Source organism: Vidua macroura, chromosome 5 (assembly GCF_024509145.1).
Source record: "Vidua macroura isolate BioBank_ID:100142 chromosome 5, ASM2450914v1, whole genome shotgun sequence".
Lineage (NCBI taxonomy): Eukaryota > Metazoa > Chordata > Aves > Passeriformes > Viduidae > Vidua > Vidua macroura.
This window is the reverse complement of record NC_071575.1, coordinates 14,554,865-14,573,293: the sequence shown is the minus strand read 5'-3', so window position 1 is coordinate 14,573,293 and position 18,429 is coordinate 14,554,865. Positions and strand designations below refer to the sequence as shown.

The following is an 18,429-nucleotide window of genomic DNA, read 5'->3' as shown; positions in this document are numbered from 1 at the left end:
AGTAAATTCATTGCAAAAGAGAGGTTCAGTCCCAGCACATTTCCAGGAAAGCCAGTGGGTAAAAGTGAAGGATTATTTTATTTTTTATTTCCCACGCAATCCCTTCCTTCTAGATCACACACAAGGTTATTTTTATACTGAACTTTAAAAGGAAGCAAGTTATAATAAAAAGGCCTGCTGTGAAATTTATACACAAAGTAAAAATAAAACTAAAATAACTAAAAATACTATGGTGTGTAGTCTAGAAAGAACTCTTAAGGAAAGGGGAAGAAAGATCAGTGAAACTGCAGGTTGTGGAGGGCATCAACAAAACACAACAGGTCAGCACGTGCAAGTGTATCAGGCTACATCTAACATCCTCACAGGCTGTTTTACACAGCACTGAGGGGGAAACTGTAAGACTGCACTATCAGGCAAAGTACAGGACTTGGTTCATACCATGTCTGGACCTGCACAGAGCCTGCAAGAAGCCTCCCAGTGTTCCCAGTTCTGATGTAAGCAAGAACAAGGTCGGCCTGCCTGCCTCTAGGCCCACAGCAATATTTATCCATCCACTGGCTATTCCACCTATACATCATTAAGAGCATAGTGCACTTCAGATTTGGATTTCTGTAGGTAACTTGCTGATACCCCAAGTTTCCCACCCCCCCTAGTGCAGTCTCCATTACCAGCATTTTTCAGATGCTGGGCTGTGCCTTCCTAGGACAGTAAAAATGCTCCTGGAAAAAAGAAAGATTAGAAATTACAGGTTCAATTTTATGTCAGGAGAGCCTAAGTTCACTTCAGTTATTTAAGCTGGTTATGCCTCACAAGAACAGCATGGGCAGCACAGATCCCTAATGAGAGGGACAACAAACAAAACACTGGTATATGCTGCTCACTAAGTCTTTTAAGAACACCAGAGATTAGCTCACTCTCTTTGAGAGAGGAGGTAAATGGGTATTATATGCTCAACATGTCCTCCATGATTTGAAATGTTCTAGGAAATATGGTTGTCAAAAAAGTTTCATGACAATGTCATTATCATTTCAATTTATGGCATCGTTCTAATGCAGTAAATAAATGAAAATCTTGAGGGTGATTCATTAAAATCCTACCCCTTCACAGGTGATTCACCAATCAAAGGCAAAAAGCCATGATCAGTCTATACCTGAAAATGTAACCATCTGAATCCACAGGTCTAACAGACTGAGTTAACATGGTTGCATTTTTTGCTGAAAAAAAAGCTTCAAGGCGATCACAATGAAGAAGTCTGATATAAGCACACAGTTTTTCAAAGTGTATGGTTTTAAGGCCTTTTTAGCTAAAATTCTGATACATAGGCTGAACACTGTCATTGATTCCTTTGACCATTTCATCTCTGAAGTGTATCCCATTAGCTGCTAAATTAATCTCTCACATTTACCTTTTTTATTTGGGTTTCTTCCACTCATTTTTTCCACCTGAGAAATGGCTTCTTCCCAGCAGCTGTTGCTCGCCTGCATATGAGGCTGAATAAACTTTAGTTTTTGTTCCAGAACCTGATGGGCTTCTGTTGTCAACTCGGGTGTCTCCTTAGTGCTAACAAGCTTTTCAAGTTCATCCTCAAGAATTATTACCCTAAGTAATGAGGAGACAAACAGCAGTAAGTAATAATAAATATTTGGCTTCACCATTCTTTCAATCATTTAATGTAACATACTGTTATTTTCTTCAAGTTTTAAGAACCCAACTCAGTCAATTCCTCAAAGATGCCCAAAAACTTTATAATACTTTTTCTACATCAAGATACATTGCTTATCTGGATTTGTTATAGTAATTCTTATATGTAAGGTTAAAGGAGTAGGACAGTCTCAACTGTTTCACCAAGGCAGTGACAAATCTTTAAGGATATTTACTAGGTAGTTACTATGAGCTGAATGTTCTTCTAAAGCATTTGACATGTGGCAAAATCAATGGAAGATAATTGTGTTTTCATATTTTTTATAAGGGAGTGACAAAAGCAAGGCAAAATCTTAGTGTACTGTTTTTCTTCAAGTTTTCACCAGATCCTCAGAGAATACCCAGGAAAAAATATCAGATTTCACAGTAAACCAAGGATCTTTGAGCCCATACTGTGTAAAGATATGGCTATGACTGCAAAGACTTTTTTGCTTTTAGCTGGGGATACAAGCTGACAACCCAAAGAAGTTCAAGTCCAAAGCCTTTCGCATACTCTGTTAATTCACCTGTAAACTTACTCATTGAGCAGGGCCTTGAGATGCAGCTGCAAGCTGCGTACCGCTGTCTGGAGACTGTTCAGCTCTCTGGACTGCTGCTTGCTCCTGGCTGGCCACTGCAAGCCCGACTGGTGCTGGGTTTCGAAGTAGCGGTAGAACTCGTAGCTCCTCTTGAGCTCCGCCAAGCAGGCCGCGTGGGTGTGAGGTAGGCCCTGGGTGACATCGCGCAGGATGTGGTGAGGCAGCCGCTCCGGGGACACCGAGGGCTCGGGGCACGCGTTGGCTGGGGAGAGCAGCAGCGCCAGCCTCCTGAAAAATTCTGAACTCTGCCCTACCCAAAGCTGAAAGAGGACCTGCAAAACAGGGGAGGGTTAGCTCTGTGCACCTGGGAAGGCAGTCAGCTTCCAAAGTAAATGTACAGATACACCATGGGAAAACATTCCTTGGCCAGCAACAGGAACTTTGAAAAACTGCAAAAATACGCTGATTGTTTTTGAAGGGTATTCCAGAGCACGTGAGGTTCAGATCTTGTGAACCTTAGGTGGCTGTTAATTCCTTGATGAAGGATATTAAATCCAATTATGCTCATAAAGTTGTCAGAGTCCAAAACCTCATATTCCCGCTGGCCAGTTTCATTATTTGCTATAATCTCCACATACCCTACAGCTTGTAAAGGGCTGCCAAAATTCCAGTGGCAGCAAAGACATTTTTCCCTTTATAAGGCCAAGCTGTCATTTCTACAATCTAATAACTACTGCATTGCCCCACACCCAACCTTGAAACATGAGCCTAATTGCACTGTACTTCAACAAAAAAAATATTCTACATCTGAAGAAAGTTGAGCTGCTAACTTATTTCTTTTTTCAGCCAAAGTAAGAAATTCCACCAACACTACTAAGGAAGGAAAGGCTTTTAAGAAATTCATTGATTCACAATGTTATATATGGTATTAAAGAGGCCAGTCCATCTGGGAGCAAGGCAGTCCAAAATTTCAACTTCTTGAGAACTTCCACTTCCAATGAAATGAAAAGAACTGTTTTCTTAGTTTAGAGAAATTTGCTCAGTAGATCATGACAGTACAGCAGCACCTTTTATGTCTAAAATGGAAAGGTTATGATACTTTTCTCTGCAATAATGGCCCTTATTAAAAGGGATCAGCTGTAGGTGATTATGAGGTGCAGACTGAAACTTGTTTGCAAGCATTCCAGACCAAGGAAGACAAAACATTAACTCATCACGTCAAAAATACCTGGATGCAAACTGAGAAAGTATTCCAAAAGAAAAAAGAAATCTCAGTTTACAAAAGATGCTCATGAGAAAAAAGAATACATTAATGACATGAAGTTAATTAATTTGGGGTACACATGCAAGACTAATTTGGCTGGGTGCAAAAATACAAATCAAAGAAATGGGCAGCAATCACTGAAGTGTCTCTGAATGTGTGGTGCCCTGAATAAAAAAATCAAACGCTCATGCTGTAATAAGCACAAAAGAAGCACCAATCCCTTCCACCAGACATAAACACAGGCAGTAAAAAAGTAGCACACAGAAATAGTGGACTTCAGGAACTGATAATAACAATCAAAAACCTACCTGGAAAAAGGCACGACGACAAGAGAAAAGGAAATTCCAGGTATATTTATGGTTGCAAGCAGCTTGCTCTCCCAATAACTACTGATGATCCATCTTTGCTGATACAAAATATTCACCTGGCTCTCCTCAGCTTTAACTGGGATTTTTTACTTAAGTGAAAATTTTTCACTCTTTAAATTGCTTTACTTCAAGGACAAGGTAGAAAAAAGACACACGCTACATTTGCCATATGACTTAGCATGACCTGCATTTTATTATAAAGACAAATTCTCTCAAAGTGAAAAAACAACCCCTGAGGTCAGCACATACATCCAAGGCTCACCACATAAATATGTCCCGAGGTTATCAAAGTATGTTATACCTACACAGGAATCTGCTTAGGACTGATTTATGTTAATTTAGCTTGGTTCAGCTCTACCACACTCAGCCTACATTGCTGGCTGTTATGAGCTACCATAAATTGAGATTTACTACTTGTGAGCGTAACTGTATCTAGAAAGCATCCTCACCAGTTTAACTAAAACAGAGTTCAGTTAAATCACTGCAAGTTGCAGGTAAACAAAGGCTTAGCTTACAAGCTTGGGCACCTCTGACTGGCTTCTTGTGCTTAAAAAGAAGTGGGCAAATTAGCAGGCTTACATGGTTGCAATTAGAACTTCAGCTAAAGAAAAGCAATAAGAAAAATCCTAAAAGCTGCTATTTATTTGAGCTCTTAGCTTAAAGCTAATTAGACAAAGCCTCAAAGCTTAGTAATCACTATTACTGGTAGCATTTACTGTCAGAACAAAAGAAGTCAAGGTCTATAAATTAAGAGGAAAAAAACGCAACAAAAGCCAACCCCAGAGAAACACAGAAGTCATATAATAATGGAATTTTCCATTAAAAAGACAATGCTAAAGGGGAACTGCCCTGGCAGAGGGTCATTAGAGTATAGAAGGCTTGCATTCAAATTCGATCTTCCTTCCAATTGACTCATGCAAATAAAAAAAAACCTAACATCTCAAAACAAAATAGATAAAAAGGCCATTATATTGTTGTCACTCTGTTCAGTTAGAAGTTTTTCAAAGATCAAAGAACCACACTGGCTCATGGCAGCAGGGGTCGAAGCTTATGATTTCTGCTCCTCAGTGTGACTAAATGCAGCTACTCCCTTTGGCATTTACAACTCATTTGTGATTTTTTATGTCTCTCTTTTTATTCACATCAAGAGATTAGATTAAAAAAGGATTAAGTACAAATCCAGAAATTATTTTATTCACCTGGAATCAGGTGAAATCAGAGAGCAAAAAATCATGTTTAAGGGGATTGATCAAGCTGATTATAGAACAATGACTTGAACTTCCATGATTTACAGAAAAATATCCTAATGTTGTATTGAGTGACTTCTCTTTCTCTACATGCACAAAGAAATCAGGTGAATACTGATAATTGTAGAAACACATGATAAGAGCCTGACTGATTACACCTTACCCTCAATTCAGTGTGTTGCTACAGGCTAGGATGTACAAGCCACAGGACTTCATGACAACAGAAAGATTTTCACCAGGAGCCTGCATGGATGCATTAAGCCCTTCCAGGAGAGCTTACCTTGAGTGCAGGCAAGCTGAAGCCATCAGTCAGAATGTGTGCCTCCTCTTCAGAGACCTGCTCTTCACTCAGTCCCAGACCCAGCTCCTTAAAGGGGACCACACAGATGTAGCTGGTCACGTTGTCACTCTCTGAGTTCAGAGGGTAAGTTTAGCTGGAGTTAAGGTAGTAAACAAAGCCACTTTTGCATTAAACACACAGAAAAGGAAAGAAATACTTAATAAGGTTTCTTATTCCAGGTAATTTTTATGAAATCACATACTTTCATCCCAAATCCACTTGAATCCTGTTTTGTAATTCTTTTTTGAAGCACAAGTTTTAAAGGCTCTTAGAAGGATGAGAGATAAGACACTGACAAAACACCTATGTCAAAATACAAACACATAAAAAGAAACAAAGTCAATTGATGAAAAATCCCTGCATTCCTTTTGAATGAGTGAAACAACTTACTTTTAAATATTGAGTTTCCAAGAGATAGTCCATGTCAATCTTAAACCAGAAATTGACAGAGGAAAGAGAACAATTGTGCAATTTTAAGTTTTAAAGGTAGCCTGTGTTATAGACTAAACTCAGGATGTGAATTCGCTGAGGGGTCTCTCTGTGGATGGACTGCTCAGAGGTCTTTACAGTAAAAGGTCTGTGACATTTCAGAGAGCTCTATGAAGAACAGGAGCTCCCTGACTGTGTCATACCATTAACTTTACTGATTATATCACTGTAAAGACATTATGATCTTGGCAGGATGAATGGCAAACTGGTATCCATCAACACCATTCAGCACATTTAACATCTCAGTAAGAAAATGCATATTTCTAGTCCTCAAAAATGCTTAAAAAATAGGAAGTAAGCCCAATATAACTGATACCAGAAAAAAATAATTAATAGACTAGGCAGCATTAATTTTAAAATAGCACTAATTTTAGGATAACCTCAGGCTGGGGATGAACAGTTCAAGATTTTGGCATATTTTCTGATAGTTACCCAGTCACAAAATAGTAAAATTCATTTTAAAACAGAAATGTAAACTTATGGCCATAAGTACAAAATTGCATCTGTTCCACAGATATATATATATTTGTAAAGCATTAATGAAAATATGGTCTTAACTTAAAATATGGGATTTTTCTTTCATTTATAGTTTGGTCTAGAAATGCTCTCATCTCTTGCACATAAAGCCAATTAGAAGCACTTGTCTCTTGTCCAACTAATGTGTTTTCTGGGGGAAGTTACGAGTTCCATCCGCTTTCACACCCAAATTTTCCATGTGCCGAATTCTCATAGGATTGACCTTGCAAAACTGATTTGCTCAAGAGACGTTTACCAGTTAAGCAGAACATTGCAGGAAAAAGTAATATTCTGTGTTCCAGGAAACAGTAAAGTGCAGTGGCCACGATCTAAAAAACCACATTTCTCCCTCCTTTATTCCTAATGTCTGGAAAGGAAGAAGCCTATTAAGTGTTCAAACAAAACCCTGCAATGTAAATTAATTAGGATCAGAATACTATTGTTGTCACCAGCAGCTCCCTCACATAAATGGTGTCTACTTTAAATTAACCTCACCGCGTGCCCAGCAGAGGGAGTACATAGGATGAGGGTGATAACTCCATCAGAAATTGAAAAGACAGGTCAAAACCCTTCAGGACCACTAATCTTAGCAACTACTTGTACTCTTTGTTAGCCTTTTCCTGCAACATGGCATTTCCAACAATATGAAAGCCACAAAAAGCAGTTTGGACACACATGGATTCCTAAGTCATGCTAAAAATAAATTCCAATGTGAGGTTTGACCAAGGAGCCACTTACCCATGCTGTGTCTCAGCCAGGGATTCCCAGTGGCCTCCTGCACCTCCTGCCCTACCCTCCTCTATTGCAGCCGTTCCACTCCCACTTCTATCTGACAGATAAAAGCAGAGAACTGATCCCATGCCCCCATTAGCTTCCTAAGGATCAAACATTTAGAAACTTTAAACATATACACACCATTATATACAGGAACACACTTCCTTCATGCACTTTGATCTCGTAGTATTTTTAGCCCTACTGACTTCTGTTAAAGCCAAAATACTAAAGCCTAACTATCTTAGATTAGTTAAATTTTTCTATGTCTCTGTGAAAATATTTCATTCATCTGTTTAACTTACATGCCTTATTAGCTTGAAAGAAGAGAAGGCAATGCTACTTAATAATGAAATGACAAATCCAGAATAAAATACCTGTACAGTGAATGTCTAACCTCTATCAAGTTAGACACTCTTATTTACCTATAGAAAAAGAAGAATGCTAATGTATCCCTGTATGTAACAATTTAACATTCATACTTTAGTCTTCAAAAGCACATTTCCATCTGAAGACCTAACAGGAGGGCCTCATTGGATCCCTGGGAAATCGAAGCTGCTCTTCTACAAATTCTCGCCTGCTCACCAGGGGTGAGCCAAGCATGTGATGAACTGGCTGGTCAAGGAAGAAACACTGCACTTAAAAATGCCCAAGTGTCTCTACTCAGATATTTCAGCGTGGCAATTTAGGCTTTTGTAATCCCAAGAGGGTACTACTTTTTGTTTAGCTTAAAGGTATGTGTTTTTCTAACAGTTCATGATGCAATAACTAAACCTTTACAGAGGAGAAGGAGAAAGTTTTTACTAGATTTACTACAGGAAATTTGCAAATGTCCCTGTGCTCAGTGCATCTCAAAGACACAGAATGCATTTAATATGCCTTCCATTCTAATAGGGTAAGATATCACTCAGTTTAAAATACTACTATCCAATGTCTAGTTTTATCACTAATAAAAGAACACTATTTATGCCTTGACAGCAAAGAACATCACCTCACAACAAAATCCAAGCTTTTTAAGTTTATGTGGTCCAATGCCCAAGTCCTACCTATTAAAATAGTTCAAGGGAAGTGGAGTATCAGACCATTCTGCATCATCTGAGGATAAAATTATTAACATCACAGCCAGTAACAAAAGCTACAAGATTTCCTCCATCCAGCTTGTATATAATTACATCAGATTCCCATGATGCAGAACCCACAAGGCTCTTAAGAATAAAAATGTTAAGCAGCTAGCATGCCGAGGGAAGCACTGCCTGAGTTACCACACAATTCAATGGAGGATAGTGCAGAGAGCTTTTGAACTGGTCTGCACGACATCCTGTAAATACTTAACCCAAAGTGCCTAATTTCTAGTTTAGGCTTTCAGCCATTCCATCCTTCTGTAACCTTAGATTCTGAATTAAAAGAGAGATACTCTTTTCTATGGCATTTTGTTCTGTGATTTTGAGCAATGCACTCTTGCTGACATGAACAAATCAGAGCAAGAATGGTGAGAAAATGCTGAGCTGTTTCTGCTAGTACCCAACTGTCTCTCCACACAAAATGTAAGCAATAGGACTTTCCATCTCATTAAATCACTGGTCTACCAAGTTTGACACGACTGCCTGTATAAGGCTAAAATATGACTGCATACTTTCTCTTCTACATGGGAACAAATTTAATTAGGGCAAAATTATTTAACTGTACTCACTGAAGGCAGTTATCTAACTAAAGAGGGTACACTAGCCACACACAAATATTGTTGAACTTCTAGTTCTACTGAATAAAAGTGAGAATGATAACATATCAAGTTTATGCAATTTGTATCACCATTAATAAAGCTGTGACCTAAAATTTTTAATTCTCTGTCACATGTTCATCAGACTGATCTCCTTCTAACACATTTGAGAAATACATTAACAGAAAAGCTTAATTTGCTGCAGTTAATTTGGTAGGAGAAAACCAACTTACCTTTGAACACGGGGATGTCGAGAGAAAGGCCATATTGTTCAGAGAAGAGGATATTTTGGTGAAAGGGATGTTTTGGGCTAAGAGGAATTATAAAACAAAATCTTCAAGGGTTCTGAAGCACATCATCAGCACTTACATCAAAAGCATGGGTGTCATAATGATACAATTTTTTCAGTGCACTGAATCTCATCACACAGCACAGTACACAAAAAGGCAAATTTAAAGCATGTTCCAAACCAAACACAAGGCCCAATTTACCAAGCTACCTTTTCTTTCCCTTGTTTAGATACATAACTAGATACTGTATGTTTCTAGACATCCTAACTCTCAACATTGACACAAGTGCAAGTAGGCAACATGGACTACCTGAACTGGTGAGTTTTAACAGAAAGGATATTTTTTCAGCATGTACAGAGTAGCCAGTCTTGCAGCTCGGAAGTTGGCTCTGACCGATCGATACACGGCTTTCCGGAGGCCAATCAGGTGCTGACTAGGATGCTGTCCAGCTTTATTAAATGGGCAAGCGGCACTGACCCTGTCAAGCAAACTTGAAAAGTAAAATGTGATACAACTGTACAGATGTCCTAAAGTATTTTTAAAGAACAATACATCAGTTTTCCTATTTCATTATTTAGAAAGCTTTTTCAAATCACTCAGTAGCTATGAGACTAAACCCTGATCATATCAATTATATATTTAATCAAAATTTCAGACAGCAGCCAGGATTCCTCAGTAAATAGCCTTAATCTATTCTCATCTGAGCTGTGGCAAAACTCCTGAGCGCATTTATTGTCTCCAAAATGGTACAGTAATGGCAGACGTGCCATAACATTATCTCAGTCAGGATACAAAACTATTACAAGCCCACTGTCAGCTTTGGAAGTTTTAACAAACATGTATTTAACATCTACCTCTTTATATCCAAATTTACTTTTTCAATAATTTTTGCAGAAAAAAGGTGCCAACACATAGCTTTCCATACAAAACAGTATATTCTTTTAACTTTCCTGATGCAGAAAGTTTTCTATGTGAAGAAAAATATTATTTAAGAGGTGACATAGATTTTACCATCATGCAATGATTGGCAGCTGTGTTTGTGAGAGTCTTGACAGGTAAACACATGACATGTATACACCATACAAGCATATTGGAAAATACATTTGGTGTCTGGCTATTCAGATGAATATACCATTTAAATGAAACTATGCCCTTTGCCTATTAGAATATAACTCAGAGTGGCTTAGCACTGTAAGAAATCACCTCATCTGGAAATAAAATGAATTGTGAACTGGTTGAACACTGAACAGGTCTGTGGAACTTTAAGCTCCAGCTGCATCTTTTCATGTACAACCTGTGACTGAGACTCTGGAAGCAGCCTAGGTGCACTCTACTTGCTGGGACTGCTTTTACTAGAATCAACTCAGGAATGAACATGGTCTGGACAACAGGGCAATCAGTTGTAATTAATTGTTTGGGGACTGGAAGCCTGCTTCTGCTCTCACCTTTCCTAGGGCAGAGTGAAGAGGTGATTTCATGTGCAGTCACTTAAAAGGGAAAAGCATATAGGGTACCTGGTAAGCCTGAGGTGGGTTGCTGCATTGGTAACTATTTCTGTAGTCCATTTGACTAAAAAGCTGACCAAGTTGCCAGCAGACTGACACTGCCAGGAAAATATCAGTCCTACTCCATGTGCTTAGCTGGACCATGCTGCACATTGACTGGGAGGGGAAATAGCTTGTGGCCTTCACTATCAAATATGAAAATCAGAGCAGCCCACCCAGTGAGCAAGGCTGGAACCATTTATCAGTATGTTTAGCACCATTAACAAAGCAGATTCATGCCAAATATTGCCAGATATTGAACATGCTAGCTGAAATACAATATAAAATACATGCATACCATTTTAAATTAAATTAAATTATTAAAATGGTTTATATAATATCTCATAAATGACTTTAAAATCTGAAAAAAAAATAAACTGTGTTCATTTCTAAATGTAAATTTAAAATGCTAGCCTTGCTGTATCTTTCATTAGGGAACACAGCATGTAATGCAGTACATGCCAATCTCTAAGCTTTCCCTAGCTTTTGGAAGTAACAACTAGAAGTGTTTATGTATAAACTCTCATATCAGTTTGTAGACCCAAGCCCATTTGAATTGTCAGAAGAAAGCTCAAAGAAAAGGAGCAAAATTCTTCTACCATAAAAAAGAGACAGAGATCTGTTCTACTACAGTGATGCAGACTTTTCCAACTCCTATAGGAAACAAATATAGCGTAGCTCATGCACAGCACATACTGCCAGTATTCAGCAAAACAATCTGCTTTCCTTCTGGAATGGATTGTTTCAGTGCTTTTTATAAAAATATTCTCCCTTATTTGACTAATTTAAATTAGTAGAATCTACTATATGTCTTTCTGTCAGGCATGTCATATCTCTGAATTCCTAGTGTTTCATTTATCTTCACAGATCACAGCATGATTTGGGTTGGAAAGGGACATGAAGATCCTCTAATTCCAAAACCCCTGCCACGGGCAAGGACACCTTCCACCAGGCTCCTCAAAGCCCCATACAGCCTGGCCCTGAACACTTCCAGGGATGGGTAAGTCACCATGTCTCTGAGCAATCCGTTCCTCTGTCCCACCATCCTCACAGTCAAGAATTTTTGTCCTAATATCTAATCTAAACCTGCCCTATTTCAGTTTAAAGCGATTCTCCCTTGTCCTATCACCACACACCCTTGTAAAAAGTCTCTCTCTTATCCTCTATGTATTTTAATTGGACTTAGATATTATCCAAATGTTATCAGCTTTGCATATCAGCCACAAGTAGCAAGAAGCAAAGAAAGGGTGAATTTCCCCTTTCCTACAGTTCCAAACCCATTTTACTGTATAGAACAACAAAAGATTTCTATATTAATTTTATAAACCAAATCTTAAATTGGCTTTCAACTTTTAACAAGTTTATATAAACATATTCATAAAAATCTATTACTGCACTCCACCATGAAAGCAGTTCTCTAAAGATGCTAATATACATCCATATGTATTAAGTTCACAGAGCTTAATTCAAGTTTAAAATACAGTAAAAAGGGAGCATTTTGGAAAAGAAATTAATTATTTTGGTGACCAACAAGGGAATAAACACTTGCTGCTTACTGCTGCAACCTTTCATTACGTATTCTTTCAGTTCTTGTTTTATGATGTGCAAGACAATGGGCATACTTTCATTACCCTTGAGAAATTCCAGGCTGCAACCTGTGATCAGGTTTCATTTGACTAATTGCAAATGAAGCAATTAGACAGAAATACTGCCCTTCTGCCTCAGCAGAGCACTGCCCTACCTTTGCTACACAATTTCTGTTATCCAAGCCACCCAGGTGAGGTCTTGGCCATCTCTGCATCACAGAGCTGGTACCACGCAGACACACCTGAGATTCCAACAGAGCATTAAACACTTCCAAAGGCCATGCTGGAATCAGAATATCAAGTTGTCTCTAAGAGCAGCTAATATAAGAGAAGCCTGACAGGATTACAGAATCACAGAATAGTTAAGATTGGAAGGGACCACTGGAGGCCATCTAATCCAAGCTCCCTGCCCAAGTTCTTAGTTCCTGATCTAATTCCTGTTCTAGTTCCTGTGGCAGCAGTCAGTTTTACTGGGAGAGGAATGAAAGCAAAAGGATGTTGGACAATCTATTTGAGTATAGCAGTCACTACCACACAGTAATAAACTACTTAACCTATAGAGAACTGACCAAAACCTCATCATCTACAATTTACAGAGACAGTCCAGTATCAATTAATAAGGGGCAGTATCAATTAATAAGGGGCAAATCAAAGCAATAGATATTTCAAGGGATGTGTAAATTAGCCTATGAGAATAGCAATGGATGGTGTCATGGGGAGGAGAACCAGCAATGGAGCATGAGGAACTTCAGGCCAAAGCTGCAGACCTGGACTTGTCCTGACAGAGTTTAGCTAAGTACAATCAGTCAAAGCTTGAACTTGGTACTATTTAAATAACAGCTTCAGTACCTTTCCATTCACAATATGGTCAATGCACAGGCCAAACTATGCTGAATTAGCAGTACCTTAAAACAGCTGCACATATAACACTGACCGGGATGATGTACCTCATTGAAATCTCATTCCTTCAAGGATGTAAAATAACAAAGGAGGATATTCAGTAACTTTTCAAATGCAACCATTTCTATTGCCATGAGACTCCTTCTGAAAAAGCACTAAAATTTTGATAACCTTGCTGCAGGAGAACATACCAAACTTTGTTCTGCTGAGGTTTACTGTAGAAAATTCTAGGAAAAAAAAAGGGAAAACTAGCATTTTGGATCATACTCAAAGAGGTAGCTAAAGCAAAAAAAATCCACACTGCCCTGTGCAGCAGTGTCTCTTGCATATGTGGATGCAGAAAAGGACACTCTGGAGTTAGAAGTTCCTCTAGGCTAAACCAGCCCAAAACTTGTACAGCACTGACTTCTTTATACTGTACAGTTGTTCTAGTGAGGATGCTGGCACAGTCAGACTTCTCCCACTCCATCCATATACCAAAGTCTTTTGAAAAGCTTGCCAAGGTTTCAAGTAAAGAAGCTATTAGATCAAGCATCAGCTTAAAGACCAGTCTGGTTTTTATTAATCTGTTATCTAAGATATGTAGTAAAAGAACAAGGCAGCAACAATTTAGACATTGACCACAAGTTTGTTTGCTTAAACTTAGGCAAAAATCCAAATGTTTTTCTCATCTGTAATTTGGACAAGCCTGAACAATAATTTCTTTTAAGAACCCGTTTGTAAAGATAAGACTGCCTATTGCTCAAGTATATGCTTCTTCAGCAAAAATCAAGACCAAAACAAAAACCACATAGCTAGGCAGACTGAAGACATGCTTATGCATTCCAAAGGGAGAATGAAACATTTCTTCAATGAAATACACTGAAGGTATCTCAAGCTAAAAAATTAATCCAGGATTTTAAGTCTAAAGTTGCACACTTGCATGTAAGAACATGTGTCTGAATGCAGAATAGTTGGTCTGGCACAGATAAATATCTTGCTGCCCACAGGGAACTTTTGATTTTTTTTTTTTTAGAAAGAAGTTGACTGTATTTTAGGTGTTGGTGTTTCCCACCTCCTTTACCCTTAAGCGGAATTGGCACACATGGATTCATCATAGGTGGTTACAATGCAAAAGTATCCATGGCAATGAGAGTGCACAGGAACAGGCCTGTTGGCTTTGGAATCACTGCATACAGTGAACACTTTCTCATGTCCTTTCACATAGCAAATCAGCAAAACTTATCAAATAACTACAAGAGCTAAATAATCAGAAACACTTTTGCATCCCTTAAGCAGAAGAGAGACAAATTCAACAGTAAATAATTTAAGAATCTAAATGTTTCAACAACTGTATGCAAGAAAAAAAGACTAATGTTAACTGTACTTGAGGTGGGAAATGATGTTTGATGGTTTTTGCTGATTACTGTGTTCTCACTACTTCAGACATATTTGTTAAATAAAAATAGAATGGTTTTCATGTCCTCCCGTTTTGTAAAATATAAGTGATTACTTAGCAGATCAGTTTATTTACATCAATTTGGTAATGTAAGATAAAAAACTCTCTAAATGGCTCTCCAAAATAGTTAACTTAGTTCAAAGTCCATTTGTTCATATATTTAATTGCTAGCAATGCAGGACATTTCAAAGGCACATGAGTTTTGTGAGACTTAAGTCACCTTCAGGATGCGGGGTTTTAACACTGAGTTGCTAGAATTCCTACTTTTAGTATGAATGGTAATTATATTACTTCGTGTAAATTAAAACCTTTAAATATTATGTTTTTCAGTAATTCCATTTGTTATGGGAGACAGTGCAATGACAATTTTGGATGACAGCTGGTTTGTATGGATCTGTGTATTAAGTAAAGTGAAATACAGACTCACAGGGTAAATCCTCTAGAAATCACTTCAGTCTCCTGAATGAGTCGTAGAGCTTTCCTCACGAGATTAGTAAAGGCCCGGCTATTGGCCACTGTTTCTTCCAGCTGGATACAGTATTTTCTCAGGGACATTTGCAGCTTGGCTGTCCTCCACGTGCCCCACGCTCTAAAGACTGCATAGACGAGCAGCACAGGTCCGCACAGCAGCCATGATGACTCCTTCCACCACGAAGGAAACATAAGCAGTGCACTTACAAAGGCAAGGAACAGCGAGACATCCCTGCAAGCAGAGACAGAACCACCAACCACACATTACTGAGGGCAAACAACTGGGAAAAGCACCAAGTTTGAGAAAAGTACATTTGAGATTACAACATCTTACTGTGGGGCTTTTATGTAGGCCCTGAAGGGAGCTGTAAACACTGAAAACTACCCCTTGTGAGAGGTTTAGATGAATATGTACATGATATTACTTGGCTGGTAAACTCTAAGGAAACCTTTCTTCAGCTTTTTTACAGCATGAGTAGGAGAGTAATGTACCACTTTGAAAGGTTAGTTTCTCTTACACACTTACATGACTTTAAAAAAAATAGAAAAGAAAATTAAAAAAAGAAAAAACCTGACTACTCAGCATTATAAGCCAGGGCGTGTAGGAACTGTAATATCTGTACTTCCAGGTTCAAGAGTACAGTAGGGAAGGGCATGTTTCTTTTGGTAGCAAATCCCTCAATTAGTGCCAGCTGTATTTTTTCTATAGTCTGACTCATTTAACTTGGACACAAATGCACCACTAGTTTCTAACACAATTTTATAAAGATGGCTTGAATAATCTTTTAAAAAAATTTGGCACCTTTGGAAAATTCTTAAATAATAGATTTCCTAGTATCTCAGTTACTTCTTAAAGACATTTAAAAAGCCTATAAAGTTGTTACTTTCCTCTATAAAAATTCAACATAAATAACTGCTAGAAAATACACCGTGTTTCATATATATTATTACACGGTTTTGTAAAATAATCACACTCTTCAGAGAGATGGATGGGATACCAGCTTCAAGGTGCATTACAACTATACTTTTCCAGAATGTTTTCAATGATAAACATTTTTTTCCTTCATCCCTTAAGGCTATGTATCCTGCAGTTAGGTTTAGAAGTACAGATTTGGAATATTTTTCCATTTCTAAAATAAGGCACCATCTCTGGGTTTCTATTTCCTGGATAGTTTTGTGGTCAAATTTCAACCAGCTTTACAAGTGTTAACTCTTTAGGGCTACTGGCTACTGATAGGTTTCAGTAAAAGTCCACGGTTAAAATATTCCAAATATGTAACTACCTCTGAAACGGACAGACACACAGTCTCTAACTTCCTTGTTACATTAAAAAATAAAGTCCCACATATAAAATAAATCAAATCACAACAATGAAAGACTAGAAGGGATTTAACAGCTCACTTTGTTCATGTTCCACTTCTGTTTGGTTAACCTAGATCATCATGGACAGACCAAATATGAAAATGGAGACTCCACAACCCATGTCGTGGCTGTTCCAACTCCTAAGTATCCTTAGAGTTCAAAAGATTTCCCCCAAGTCCCAGTTTGAGTCACTGGCAGATGAATTGCATTATTCTTCCTCATATCCTTCCCTTTTCTGAACAGAACAAATGATGACTGATGACCACCTTCTATATATCATAACACTATTCCATCCCAGAGATATGCAGATCCTTTCCTGGAATAGTACTGCATACCCAATTATTCATTGCTTGGTGTTTCTTAACTTGACTTTTCCTTCTCAAGTGTAGCATTAAACTTTTGTCATTATTGAATTTTCTATCATTTTCAAGGTATTTCTCCAAGCTACTGTTGACCTTTGGTCTATGCAAACACAAACTTGATGTCATCTGGAAGGTGAACAACATTCACAAATTTTGTAAGTGTACTTTTTCAGTTTCAAAGAAACTGAATAATGCTAGGACCAGAAAAATCTGGTTCAAAAGTTCTCTTGCTTGACAGAGAGCATCAATATTGACACAACTTAAACAGTTGAGGTGTGACTCTATACTAATTTTATCAACTTTTTTAGTGTATATATGAGAAAATTGCACTTACCCATATTATGTGATATTTTTTTCTACTGATTACCACATTTCCAAGCAAGACACTGTCAGAACAACCACTGGCATTGTTATTTTTTAAATACAGGTGGTAGCTGTTCAGATACTGCTGCCCCACACACAACATATTTTATAAAGACCACACCAAAATAAACACTTTTTAATTCAGTCTTCACACTCATGTCTCTTTATCAAAATCACCTCTATATAGCTTCAGAAATTAATGAATTAATCAATGATGTTAGTTCCTCCTTATAGAATATATTAGTTAGGGATTATTCATTCAAGTTCATGTAGTTTTCTCAGATTAAAATTCACTCTTTCAATAAAATGCCCAATGGAAATAACATGCTTATACAAAAATCTGGGGACCAGTACAATAAAAACCCAAGGACATGAGAAAAAATACAGTTACTTTAATGTTGCATTTTATATCAAGAATGCACAATATATTTTTTGCTTGTTTCTCAGTGACTGTAATGGTAGATATCCTCAATACAATACCAAATATTAGGAGTTGCTAGGGAGCGTAGCGTTGGAAGCTGTCTGTTTTCCTGTTGCTTACACTGCCCTGCAGACAGGATACTGGGGTCAAGGAATTCAATCAGTTCCACATCCTCCTGCAGCAGAACTTCCTGTTGCAGGATGGTACGGAGCGTGTCAAATCGAAATCCAACATCCTTACCACATACAAATGGGCAGGAGAAAAAACAGGCATTAGTAAAGAATATGCAAATTCTTAAAATTAAATTAGCAGAACAAGGAAAACACCCACACACCCTACACTTTACTGACAACAATCTGTTCCCAGAGCAGGGAAATGTTTCAAATATCTCACAAGTAGCTACTTTTTTTATAAAACTTGTTTAACTTTTAAAGCTCACACACTACCTAACAGTTCAAGCTTGCAGGATGCATCACACTGACTTTGACCCAGATAGTAACAATAACTGGAAACATGCCGCAGAATATGCCAATGTATTTGCATAAGAATAAGAGAGGTACTGAATCTATTAGAAGATCATAAAAAAAAAAACAGAAAATACTTTTCTTTTAATGTCATTACATCATTTATATAATTAATAAACAAAACTTAGAGAGAGAAAGAGAGATACTGCTAATTAGTCAACAAAAAGTCACTTGTGGACACTTAATAACAGTAGTGTCAGTGCACTGGATCAAAGCCCCAAGCCAAGGCAGTGGAGT

General features: G+C 37.9%; 1 protein-coding gene across 5 annotated transcripts in view; it reads right to left on the bottom strand.

The window, feature by feature from the left end:
- The window catches only part of VEZT (vezatin, adherens junctions transmembrane protein), a 53,526-nt gene that overhangs the window by 13,258 nt on the left and 21,839 nt on the right, over window positions 1-18,429 (bottom strand). For 2 of the 5 annotated variants that reach the window (XM_053977184.1, XM_053977187.1), the window contains exons 4-9: window positions 17,728-17,903; window positions 15,117-15,392; window positions 9,562-9,711; window positions 5,379-5,526; window positions 2,220-2,551; window positions 1,406-1,599 (exon numbers count right to left, since the gene is read on the bottom strand). In XM_053977184.1, coding sequence (XP_053833159.1) covers window positions 1,406-1,599; window positions 2,220-2,551; window positions 5,379-5,526; window positions 9,562-9,711; window positions 15,117-15,392; window positions 17,728-17,903 — 1,276 coding nt within the window. Of the gene's footprint in view, window positions 1-1,405; window positions 1,600-2,219; window positions 2,552-5,378; window positions 5,527-9,561; window positions 9,712-15,116; window positions 15,393-17,727; window positions 17,904-18,429 lie in introns of those variants that run through there. The other 3 variants (XM_053977185.1, XM_053977188.1, XM_053977186.1) reach the window with 2 other exon arrangements.